This window comes from Xiphophorus couchianus, chromosome 16, assembly GCF_001444195.1.
Source record: "Xiphophorus couchianus chromosome 16, X_couchianus-1.0, whole genome shotgun sequence".
NCBI classification, from domain to species: Eukaryota; Metazoa; Chordata; class Actinopteri; order Cyprinodontiformes; family Poeciliidae; genus Xiphophorus; species Xiphophorus couchianus.
In genome coordinates, this window is record NC_040243.1 from 371,577 (window position 1) to 384,748 (window position 13,172).

Below are 13,172 nucleotides of genomic sequence, written 5' to 3' on the forward strand. Positions count from 1 at the left end.
TCAGAGCAGCAATGAGACGTCTGTCCTCTTTGCTCACACTCTCATGTTGATGGTTGGAGTCCTGTCCCCTGACCTCTGACCTCCCCTCTCGGCCCTCTGAAGGGCCAACCAAGGAGCCGACTCTTAATGGAGTCTAACTGCAGCGTTTCACAGCTTCATGGATCTGCAGACACCATAAAACCCCCTTTTCTGCCGAGGAACTTCAGGTGTTACAGCAAAATCTGTGACCCAACATTTTCTGACTGCAGGGGGCGATAGAGCGCAGGTACGTGTTGAAGATCAGCGAGAAGAAGAGTATTTGGTTAACTGCGTAAAAACTGATACAGCTGGGATTGTAAACTTCACGGCTCCTTTACTACCATCGCATTGACGGAGAAAATATACTGTATTACTTCGTAATTGACTCTGAAAACGTTTTGGCGGACCGTCGCACTGACTGCGTTGTGCTGTCGTTAAAATACGTAAACCAGCTGCGGCCGTTTAATAAATCGTTAAACAACAAGTGCTCTGGTCGTTTTTAACATGATTTTAATGTTTCTGCCACCTCTTTAATCTAGTCATATAACACTTCAAATAAAACTTAACCCTCAAATAGCTAAAGTCACAGATTATGACGGCCAGGACAATTTGAGAACAGGATCCTCTGTAAACCTGAAGCTTCAGGAGAAAAAGGGCTGCAATCCAGAATAAATCTGATCTGGAATAAACCTGGAAAACACTGAATAAACAACATTACTGACTCTGCAACCTAAATATGTTTCAAAATAATTAAATGGACTTTTGGATCATTTTAATTTAATTATTAAAATCTATGTCTTAAACACAGCTCAAATTAATCAAATTAATTAAAATTGTTATTCAGTTTAATAAAATCTTAAGGTTTGTGTTTAATCATAAAATCTCTTTTTTCACTTGAAGAAATACATTTTCAAGTGAAGTTTTAATTATGAGAAAAAAGTAAAAGCGTTTAGAGGAAGAGCAGCTGCAGGAAGCCAGGCAGGAACTTCCTGTCTCGGACTGTTGGTCACTGACCCGTCCGAGTCCTGGTAGTTGACGTTCAGCCTCTTGGTGGAGCCCAGCAGCTCTGGAAGACACAAAACACGGATCTGGATCAGCAGGACATTAGAGGGAGCCGGAAACTAAAACCTATTCACACGACTCAGTCAGGTTTATTTCAGGTCCTGTCATCACGAATAATCCAAAACTACTGACAAAAACAAGCAACATTTTCTATTCCAAAAACCTCTCTGCTAAATTATTGAATAAATAGACATACGAGCTGAAAAACAAAGATTTATAGTTTTTAATCTTCAGGTTCTTCATCAGATTGGAGGAAAGTTCATCTTTCCAGAGTTCCTCTGACCATTCATGGAGCTTCTGTGGAAATGTGAACGCTGACTTTAGCATTAACTGCTGCATGTTTGGCATTGAGATGCTATTTTAGGCTAGCATAGCTTTGCTGATAGGCTAACTCCTCCTAGCACAACTTGAACACAACAACAATCATTTCCAGCATCCAATCAGATCGCTTAGAAGCAGAAATCAATCCCCAGTAAGCCGAGAGAAGCGGCTTCATAGCTGTTAGCGGATGTAGCCAGAGCGTCAGATTTACAGGTGGACAAGAAACCGGGTCGTTACTGGATGTTTCTGTGCGTCAGACGTATGGATGTACCAGAAACAAAATACAATTGTTCCTGCGCAGGACTTTGTGATTAATCACTGAAGCTAACAGTGAAGCCAACAGGTCACTGGCGCTAACGTTAGCCCCTCTGTCCTCCTGCCTGTCTCCTGCAGAGCGGCATAGTTAAAGCACCGGGTCTTCCTGCAGACGTGATCACGCCTCCAACAGTCGGAGCGCTGGAAGAGTCGGCGGGATTCCCGCTGGGATCACTCAGCTTGCTGCTTTGATAATGACCTGGATTTTAGGATTCCTGGGAATAAATCAGCAGAAAAACACGAAGCCAGAAACGAGGCGCAGCAGAAACAGGAGGGGGAGGGGCTGAGAGCAGATACTGCTGAAATAAATCCATATTTTACTAAAACCCATCCAGAGCTTCACTCTGAGCTCAGACTCTTTATCAGTCAGCCGCTCATCTTCATCGCCTTGCAGCTGCTGAGACTCGCTAACAGGAAGTCACTTTGTGATTGTTTTTGACTTTATATCCAGAGTCGACCTGAAAACATCTGACACAAAGTTCAGCAAGTCATGAAAATGGAGGACATTATTGGTTCGAAAGGCTCAAAGACAGCGGCCATCTTGAAAAATGGCCATCATCCTGAAATCCAAGTGGCTGATGGGAAATCTGAGAGACATGCAGCCTGAGGGGTTAGCATGTTAATGCTAATGCTAGTACCCATGTTTCTCCAGAGGACTCTGATTCTACTTCCTGTTTGGACTGAGGCTTGTTCTGTGGGTCAGTGTGAACCTGAACCAGGACCAGAGAACAGAACCAGAACCGTCACTGAGGCTTGTTGTGTGGGTCGGTGTGTTTCCAGAACCAGAACCTCTGGACCCGGCCCGCGGCTGCAGTTATTTCTGCTGCAGCTCTGCAGCCACAAGAATGCACCGCAGGCAGGAGGAGGTTCTGGTGCCGGCCCGTTTGGGCTGAAATAGAATCTGTAGTAAAACCTCTGCAGCCTAAAATTAGACGGCTCTGATTACAGGTCTGCAGAACTTTTTTGTTTCTGGGTTGGACCGGAGACAAAGAAGCGGAGCGGTGCGGTTCCGCTGCAGACCTAACACCATGGGTTTGCTTTTCCAGGGTTCGGGCCGCGGTCCAATCACTGCACGGTCAGAACCAGCAGCTGAAGGTTCACACAGCAGGAGCAGAACATGATGGCCTGGACCGGACAGGAAGTTCTGATCAAACGTCTCAACAATAACGCTGCTTCGGGTCGGGCGAGTCAGCTTCCTGCTGGACCGGTTCTGGCTAAACGGGTCAGAACTTTCTCTACAGCAGTGAGGGTTGAACTTTGCTCTGAGGAGTTCTTGGTCCAAAAGTCACCAGTACGGCCCGGAAGAACCAGAACCACAACCAGGGGCCAGAACCAAGGACCAGAACCAGGGACCAGAACCAGGAACCAGAACCAGGGACCAGAACCAGAACCAACATCTGGGCTTTGCTCAAGGGCCCACCGGTTCTGCTGGCCCGGTTCTGATCTCTGACAGCGGAGGGTTCATGACCTGCTGTGGTTCTGCCCGTCCCTCGCTGCTGTTTGATGGAGTCACTCTGAGGTCCGATTGGAGATGCAGTGGTACCGCCTCCTCCCCTTCTGGGTCGGGCCTTCAGAACCTGGCACAGGAACACTCAGCCGGACCGGCGCCGTCATATCTGAGCCCGTCCTCCACTCTGGAGCAGCGCCAGAACAACTGGTGGTATCGCCTCCCTGTTGGACTGCAGACGGGCCGGTTCTGGTCCAACAGAACCAGGTACCGGTTCTCTATCATCCTTCAGTCTGAAACAGGAAGCTGCTGAGTGGCAGTGCTCAGCCACTGGTTGCCATGGTGACTCCCACCTTTTCTGGGAGAGCTCACGGGTTGAACAGAACCTCCAGGTCCACTTTCTCCAGAACCAATCAGAGAAGAGAGAGTGGGCGTGTCTCTGCTCTCTGATTGGTCAGAAACCAGGAGTCCTCCAAAAATGGGAGACCCAGAAGGTTCTGGATGTTCTACCAGGTCAGAACCATCTTCACTCTGTACTGAACAGACTGAGTGATGGTTCTGATGGATCAGCTTAGTCGGATCCGGAGGCACATGATGTTCTGGACCAGAACCGGGCCGATATTCCAGGACAGAGAGAATGAAGTGTTCAGATCCAGACAGCTCCGTCTGTGAGCCGCTGCCTGGAGGCGCCGGGGCAGAACAATGCCCCCCCTGCACCCCTACTGCCCCCGCCCCGCTCTGAGGAACAATCAGTTTGGGAAAGGAAATAGGTGGGGGAGGGGGGTTCTGCTCCCTCGTGTCCAGAGTCACGGTCGGGTTACAGAGCAACGCCCCGCGCTCAGACGTCCTGAACTTGCTTCCTGACGGGAACTCCCTGAACACGGACCTGGATCAGTGGATCTGGACTCCCAGCTGGTTCTGACCGGTCCGAAACGTCCCGGTCCACTTCAGCTTCTCGCCCTGACAGAACCAAGTTCTGACCCAGTTAGAGACCAGGAGGGAAACGGCAGGAAGGAGGCTGGATCAGAACCGAACAGATCCAACGCCCGAATGCACCGTGGGAATGTAAACAACATAAAGGTCACCGAGGGGTCACGGCTGTCAGGAAGACAACGGTGGGGAGCTAAAGATTTAGCTTGCTAGCCAAATACTTAGGTAGAAATTTAACAGTTTTGAGCTCATTAAATATTCGGTTTGAATCTGTAACATTTATAAATTAATAACAGTGACTGAAAAATGAACCGCCATGTTCCCTCTTATTGATCGCTGAATGACCCAGCGATCAATAACGCTCCACCAGGGGGCGCCAGGAGCAACTCCAAACACGGTCCAAATGTTCAGGTTTCCTAACTAACGTCAGGATTCATCCTGAGCTGATGTCAGCAGAACCAGAACCAGAACCAGATGTGAATAAAATCTCTCCGCTGCTGATGTTCCGTCACCATTATTTGATGAATCTGTTTTCTGCGTTTTCGTTCATTCTGCTAATTAAATGCGACTGTGATGCGTTCACTGACTCCTGGTACCGTCAGTTCATTATCATTGTGTTTAGTTTTACCGTCTGGATTCTTCAGCTGCTGAACTCTGATGTCAATGATGGAAAACTCGCTCAGATGCTTCAAAAACTCCCGGCTTCAGTTCCGAACATGTAGGAGCACCGGATCGGGTTTCGTCGGATCGGGTTTCGTCGAATCGGGTTTCGTCGGATCGGGTTTCGTCGAATTGGGTTTTGTCGGATCGGGTTTCACCGGATCGGGTTTCGTCAAATCGGGCTGCTGTGAACGATGTGCAGGTGTTGTGCTGAGAATCGTCTCCTGTCTGGTTCTGGTTGAGATGTTTGGACTCCATGTTGGTTCAGCTTCAGGCCGAGTCCAGCCGTGGAGTCATAGGTCAGAGGTCGTCTTCAACTGATGGTGTTTGCTCGCTAAATTCTGCGGTGCTAGCTCTCAGCAAGCTGTGAATGGTGGAGGAAAGAAGCTCTGGATCCAAAGTTGTGGTTCTGTTCGCTGGTTTGGGTTTCTTCTGAAGGTTTGGTGATCTTCCTACAGATCCGGATCAGAACCTAAGGTCAGGATCGATCCGACGTTCCTGGTACCGCTGCGTTCAGGAGAGGGAAACGTCAGCATTCCTCTGCTCCACAGAGCTTCCATCCGAACGTTACGCTAGCTTTCAGCTCACGTTTAAAATGTCGCAAAAAGTAAAAAAGGGAAATGAATGAATGAATTAAGTGTGTTTCCACTTCCTGTTTGGAGCAAATCAACCAGGCTAGTGTGATGTCATCAGATGTTGATGCTACACATGGTAAACAGGAAGTAGTGGTCAGTAGCTATCATGGAGCAGAGAGACTGTGGTGTCGCTGGTGAGGCTCAGACCCACCAGTAGGTGGCAGCATTCGAACTTATTCAGCTATCGTTTCCATCTTTAGCACATTATCGACCACCTCAAGTTAACGTAAAAACATCATCGACTTTTTCTAATGCAATATTTAAAAACACGCTGACTAAATCTGTTTCCCTCTGACTAGTTCTGACCAAACTCTTAAAACGTCTTTTATGAAATTAGCTGTTTTTCCATCAACAGTTTTATGCTGAAAGAAACAGAAAAACTGAAACGTTAGAATAAAACGTGAGTCCAATTAAAACTATAGAAATATGTTCAGCTCACATCTATTATTAAAATATTCACCAACAAAAATGTTTTGAAATGAATTGATTGTTCATTTATTTCATAGTTTGTGAATAATTACTTTCTGACCCTCAATTAAAAATTTGAATCAAGTCCCAGCACTAATTTTCTCCTTCTGGTTCATTTTTATTTATATGGAGCCGATCTTCCTCCTCCTCATCATCCTCGTCTCAGATGATCTTTTTGCTTTAATTTATTCATTAAAATCGTTGCTGCCACAGAAATGTGTTAAAGATGCAGATTTAATGAGGAACTGCAGGAAAAGTGGAATTTTTACCACTAAATAAACTTTTAATGACGTGAAAAACAAACTATCAGGAGGGAGCTGAAGAAGATGATGATGAATCTGATGAAGATGACAATGAGTCTGATGATGAAGACGATGAAGCCCCTCCCCCGACCCGCCCAGCCTTCGTCCCGGCTCCTCACTCGGCCGATGATGTCATCCTGCAGGAATGTTTTTCCTTTCTGGCTCCGAGGCGGGAATCCGACTCCAGACGAGCTCAGCTTCCCACGCCGCGCTTTTCCAGAAACAGGAAGTGGAAACTGGAGCTTCAATGGTAACTTCCTCCTCGGTTCAGTAGCTGCAACTGGTCAGAACCGGATCAGAACGCCCGGATTCACCTCCGTGTTACAGATCAGAACCAGAACCAACAGAACATCAGTTGTTCCTACTGATGGCGGAAGAGCTGGGGGTCAAAGGTCGCTGCTTTATTCAGGTCAGAGGGGCCTTTTGTTCCCACTGTCACCGTGTGCTTTGCTCAGGATGAGACAGCGGCGGCTGCTGGAGGGAACATCCAGATCGATCATTAATAATCATTTCTGTTTCAGTTTATATGGGATCAAAGGATCGTCCGGATTTATTCCAGACTGAAATAAAAACATTAAAGCGTTTTCCGCTGCCTCCTTCCGTCCTCCATTTTGTTTCAACAGAGCATTACAGGGAGACAGCACCACCTTTCTGCAGACAGGTGGCGGTGTTCACATTTCCATCAGAGGTTTTTGGAGTTTTTTAGTGAAGAATTGTAAAAATGTTCACAGCAGAGCTGATTGGCTCCGCCCACTAGCGCTGTTCCTGAACTTCTCCGTCTAAATTTTGTGACCTTTGAACTCGGTGAAGCTCGTGTCAGATTCAGAAAAACCAAAATGGGTCAAAATGTTTTTGTAAAGCAAGATGGAGGCCGACAGAAAGCAGATTGGTTTTATTTTGTAAAACGAATAATAGGACATTTTTAATGGATTCGGAAACATAGTAAATAAGAATTGATCTTTGAGTTCAAAACTACATATTTAGTTAAAAAATATTGTTAGCGACCACCAAATAAACAGAACCAACAGAACCGAAACCGAGCTGCCATCCGGTAGCAGAACCTGATGGGCTGACCGACCCGGCAGGAAGTTCTGCTGCAGCAGAATAAAGAGACGGGTTGGACCCGACAGAACCGGCTCTGAGGAACATGTAGCATAATGCAGCAGATAAAGGCAGCCGTCTCACACACACACACACACACACACACACACACACACACACAGTAACACACACACCATCATTTTCTGGTTTGCTAATGAAATATTTAGTTGTTGCAGCAACTAAACAACAACAGCAAACATTTATTTAGCTAATCAGTTATTTGGTTTGAAGCTACATGTTCAATATTTAAAATCTAGATATATTTTTTGCTAAGTCATTTTTTGGCTTCATAAGGGTTAAATATTTAAATTAAAATAATGGTTTTGACTCATTATCAACATTTTTTACTTTCTAAATAAATATTAAGCTTTAAAGTTTAGTTTGAACTTTAAACTGTGACGTTTCTAATGACTGAATAACAAAATGAAAACATGAGCATGAATGAATGAACTCGTTTGTTTCCAACAAACTGCTGCCTGGTTTCCGGTTCTGATAGAACCCGGTCGGTTCTGATCAAACCGGATCAGAGAGCAGCTCAGTCACATCCTGCTGTGACCCAGTTTCTGCTTCCTGCACATCTTCAGCTCCCTCCGGCTCACCGGGGGCCTTGAGGGGCCCGGGGCCCGCCGCCCTGAGAGCCGCTAACACACAGAGACCCAGCAGAGTTCTGGTTCTGGTTCTGTACTGGAGGAAACGACAAATTTATTTTTATAAATCTTAATAAAGTGAATTTCTGGGTTATTTTCAGTTGTGTTTTTATTTGGCTTTAAAAATGACAGAGAAAATTAATGATCTGAAAACTGAAGTTAAATTATTGAATTTATTTATTTGTTCAGAAAAACAACAAAGATCTTCTCCGATCATCAGATGTTTTCTCGGCTGGGTTTTCCTTGCTGCAGGTGAAACAGAGTCACAGTTTCAAACTAATTATGTATCAAGCTAGCTGCTAACCAGCTAAACCTTTAGTCTGTAAACTAAACCTGTAGCTGGATAACTAAGTGTTTCAAGCTAAATATTTAGTTTGCTCCGTTGATATTGATTCTAAATAGATCAGAAAGCCCCTCTCTGGCCCCTCCCCCTCCCTTTCCCCAGAGCGACCTTTAACCTTTTAACGAACTTGTTTCAGATTCTGAAGCCAGACTTTTATCTGCCTGTAACGGACCCGGTACAGAACCAGACCCCGACCCAGAACACAGATGCTCTCCACGGTGGTTTTGGGTTTACAGAACCAGTTTCTGCAGAGAGCTGACTGGAAACAACTGATGACCTGGATAAAAACACCTGGGAGACAAAACGCTGCCTACAATACCCTGGAATACCCTGGAGAACCTCGGAATACCCTACAATACCCTGGAGAATCCTGGAGAACCTTGGAATACCCTACAATACCCTGGAGAACCCTGGAGAACCCTACAATACCCTGGAATACCCTGGAGAACCCTGGAATAACCTGGAGAACCCTACAATACCCTGGAATACCCTGGAGAACCCTGGAATACCCTGGAGAACCCTGGAATACCCTGGAGAACCCGATCCTGGACAGATCCTTCCCAACTGGAAGACGTTTTCTGGTTCCAGAACTAAAACTACGACAGGAAGTTCAATTAGAACTTCACATCATTTAAAACCAAACCCCGGAACCAGAACCCAGAACCCGACCCGTCTGGACTCACTGTTCCTGCTGGTCCTCAGCCGGGTCAGCAGCTTCTGGGTGGACAGCAGGTCTCCGCTCTTCACCGCCTGGAGAAGCTCCTGCTCCTTTCCCATCCTCCTCTTCCTCCTCTTCCTCAGAGCTTCATCCTGAGCAGCAGTCTCCTCTTCCTCTCCAGGAGGACCTGAGGACCTGAGAGAGGACAGGCAGCAGTGAGGAGGAGGAGGAAGATCAAATCATCAGTCTGATCTTCATCCTCGTCTCCGGAGTTTAAACACTGCAGGAAAAGTTCTGGTTCTGATCACATCTGGACCTGGATTGAAGAGATTTAAACATCCAGCTGAACAGGAAGTTTCTGTTTGTGCCGCCATCTTTAAATCCTCCTGAACCCAAAAGACCCAGAAGATCCAGGTGGAATCACCGCTAACAGTGACAGTTAAAATTGATCGATTATTGGTTAATCAGTTGCTGACGATTAATCGACTACTCTGAAGATTAATCAATTATGATGATTAATTGATCATTTGGATAAAATAAATGAAAATTTTGGCTATTTAAACCTGTTTAAAACAATATTACACATTAAAAATGCACATGACCAGATCATTTGTTTCTTATTCTAAATCAGAAAATCAACATTTATTGCCTGAAAGTCACCAGCAGCTTCCTGTTAGGAAGCGTTTCATCATTCAGAGCGACAGATTTACAGATAAAGAAACTTTTCTTTTTTAAAGCAAAATGTTTAGATTTTATTTATCTGTTCTCCTCTCAGCTGATTGTCTTTTACTGAATCTGCATTTACCAGTTAATGATTAATCAATTTCTATATTAGCTGATTATTTCATTAATCAGATTAATGTTTGGAGCTCTTTGCTAGTTCCATCCATCCATCCATCTTCTTCCTTCTATCCGGGGTCGGGTCGCGGGGTCAGCAGCTTCAGAAGGGAGGCCCAGTCTTCCCTCTCCAGCCTCTTGTTCCAGATCCTCCAGGGGAATCCCGAGGCGTTCCCAGGCCAGCAGAGGAACATCGTCCCTCCAGCGTGTCCTGGGTTTTCCCCTCCTCCCACTGGGACATGAACTCCTCACCAGGGAGGCGTCCAGGAGGCATCCTGACCAGATGCGCCTCAACTCTGAGTCCCTCCTGGATGACTGAGCTTCTCTCTCTAAGGGAGAGCCCAGCCACCCTACGGAGAAAACCCATTTCGGCCGCTTGTATCCGCGATCTCGTTCTTTCAGTCATGACCCAAAGCTCATGACCATAGATGAGGGTGGGAACGTAGATCGACCGGTAAATTGAGAGCTTCGCTTTTTGGCTCAGCTCTCTCTTCACCACGACGGACCGGTACAGCGCCCGCTTGACAGCAGACGCTGCGCCAATCCGCCTGTCGATCTCCCGCTCCCTTCTTCCCTCATTCATGAACAAGATCCCGAGATACTTGAACTCCTCCACCTGGGGCAGGACCCCCCCCCTGACCTGGAGAAGGCACTCTACCCTTTTCCGGCTCAAGACCATGGCCTCGGATTTGGAGGCACTGATCCCCATCCCGGCCGCTTCACACTCGGCTGCGAACCGCTCCAGCGAGAGCTGCAGATCATGACCTGATGAAGCCAAAAGGACCACATCATCTGCAAAAAGCAGAGACGAGATCCTAAGGCCACCAAATCGGATCCCCTCAACACCTTGGCTGGTCTAGAAATTCTGTCCATGAAAGTGATGAACAGAATCGGTGACAAAGGGCAGCCCTGGCGGAGTCCAACTCTCACCGGAAACGAGCCCGACTTACTGCCGGCAATGCGGACCAGACTCTGACACCGGTCATACAGGGACCTGACAGCCCGTATCAAAGGGCCCGGTACCCCATACTCCCGGAGAACCCCCCACAGGGCTCCCCGAGGGACACGGTCGAACGCCTTCTCCAAGTCCACAAAACACATGTAGACCGGTTGGGCGAACTCCCATGCACCCTCCAGGACCCTGCCGAGGGTGTAGAGCTGGTCCAGTGTTCCACGACCAGAACCAGAACCACCCTGTTCTTCCTGAACCCAGCCCTTCCCCCGTGGGCAACTCCAGAGTGGATGTATGTCCAGCCCCTCTCAAGGAGACTGGTTCCAGAACCAGAGCCGTGCGTCCAGGTGAGACCGACTATTTCTAGCCGGAACCTCTCGACCTCACACACTAGCTCCGGCTCCTTCCCCACCAGAGAGGCAAGAGCCAGCTTCTGCAACCGGGGATCGGACCGCCAGTGCCCCCCCTCTCGGCCGCCACCCATCACACACTGCACCCGACCCCTTTGGCCCCTCCCACTCCAGGGAGGGGGGGCCCATATCTCCTCTTCAGGCTGCTTGTGAAGCGTTTTTAATGATCCCAGATCAGATCAGCAAGGATGCCAACAAAACATTTCTGCTTCAGTTCATCTTAATCAAACCCGAATAGAGCCAAAAACGTAACAAAACCGTTTGGAAAGGTTTGAACAAAAACCCTGCACAAGAAAATCTCTTTTTTTTAATCCATCCTCCATTTAATTTATGTATTTTAAAACTTTCGTGGAACTAGTGGCCTTTAATGGGCTGGAGTCAGGAGGCTTTTATTTTGAAAGCCATTCAGCTCTCTTTGATCCAGGTCCAGACCGGTTCTGGATCAGAACCAAGTCTGCTTCTTTAGTACCACAAACTCTGATCGTCATTATTTGTTAAATCCATCAAAAAGTTGATTTATTTAACTTGTTTGGTGTCGACTCGCTGATCAATATTTATGTTTCCAAAACAATTTCACATCAGAACATTCATTTAAAAATGTTTTTCTATCCAGAAGGTTCCGTCACAGACTGAACAGAGAGAAAACTGAGTGGAAGGAAAACATTCAAAACCGAAAACTCTACTGGATTGTGAACCAAAGTCCTTTCAGCAGTTTGGAGGAGATGAACCTGATCTGGACTCAGAACCTGAAGTCAGAACTTCTCTGTCCGGAGCGGAATCAGGAACCACGCTGTTTGATTTCCACTTTACCAGTTTTTCCTTCCACTCAACGTTCCACCAATCTCCTTGAATACTCACTCTAGATGAGTCTTAATTCATATAAATTTCATTTTTTAAATGAATTAGTGATCAAACTTATTGTCTGTAGAAGAAAAACTGGTCTCCAGGGAATTTAAAGCCTCGTGAAATGTGATTTTTTTTAACCTTCAGGCCCTCCGTAGTTTACACAAACACACCTGTGACAGGTGAGGTGACAGGAGGCTTTAATTACGCCACAACAAGCCCTGCGGCAACAGGAGCTGCTCCAGCTCCGCGATGAAGAGGAGGTCAGAGCTTCATCCCGGATCCAGTCTGTTATGTAACGGAGAGGTTCCGTCAGTCCTCCGGGCTCTGTGGGTCATCCAGAACCCTCTACCGGGAACGGAACCAGAACCAGAACCCTCTGCGTCTCTTTTTCTCTTTCAGAAAATAAAACTTTCACTTTCTGTGGAACCAAACGCAGCAGAGATGCTGTAAATCACGACTCGGTTCAGGTACCTGAACACAACATGGAGGCTCCAGAACCGACCTTCGGACCGAACTTAGACCCGATCCAGAAAGAACCTTTTCCCCCCTGAAATCAGAGCCAGAACCCCCGGTCGGAACCTGGAAGAAGACTCACCTTCAGGCTAAAACTTTAAATCCACCAAACTCCCGGGAAGAACTGCGGGGAAAGTCCGACAGGAGCTGGAAAAGTGGAGCCCGAATTCCCAGCGTCCAGAAAACGGGAATGCTCCAGAAAAGTTCCGGTTTTCCCGCGCTTTACCTGGACCCAGAAGGCACCGGCTGTGGGTTCTTCACGGTTCAGGGCTGAAGGTCCAGTTCGGCTCCTTTAAACGGGTTCGGGTGGTCCCGCTGCTCCAGCTTTCCCTCCTCTCCCTGAATGCCACATTCTGGACTCTCCTGAATTTTACTCACGCTGTCAAGTTAGCCTGAAGGCAGCAGGAAGCGTCCGGATCAGGCCTTCAAAATAAAACCTCAGCTTTTAAAATTCAACATTTGTCTCTAAATGTCTCATTTGTCACTAAATGAAAATAAACATATGAAAATAAAAATGAGTATTTAAAAATCATTCATTGGAGTTAAGAGAGAAATATTTTTACACTTGTATTCCCATCGTACAATAAAACAAAGAACAGCTCAAATCAGCTGGTTTCTGTTCTTACATTATTCAATAGTGAAGGTTTTTATTTAGATTGAAATACAGTTTAAAGCAACACAAAGTCTTCATCTACACATAGTGAGAA

The 13,172-nt window shown here is 46.7% G+C and overlaps 1 protein-coding gene across 5 annotated transcripts in view; it reads right to left on the bottom strand.

Moving 5' to 3' along the window:
- caskin2 (CASK interacting protein 2) overlaps positions 1-12,920 on the bottom strand; it is a 39,537-nt gene extending 26,617 nt beyond the window's left edge. For 3 of the 5 annotated variants that reach the window (XM_028041662.1, XM_028041661.1, XM_028041660.1), the window contains exons 1-3: positions 12,548-12,920; positions 8,933-9,102; positions 1,033-1,084 (exon numbers count right to left, since the gene is read on the bottom strand). In XM_028041662.1, the coding sequence (XP_027897463.1) occupies positions 1,033-1,084; positions 8,933-9,026 (146 nt within the window). In that variant the 5' untranslated portion in view covers positions 9,027-9,102; positions 12,548-12,920. The remainder of the gene's footprint in view (positions 1-1,032; positions 1,085-8,932; positions 9,103-12,547) is intronic. The other 2 variants (XM_028041665.1, XM_028041663.1) reach the window with 1 other exon arrangement.
- Between the last annotated feature and the right edge of the window lie 252 nt (positions 12,921-13,172).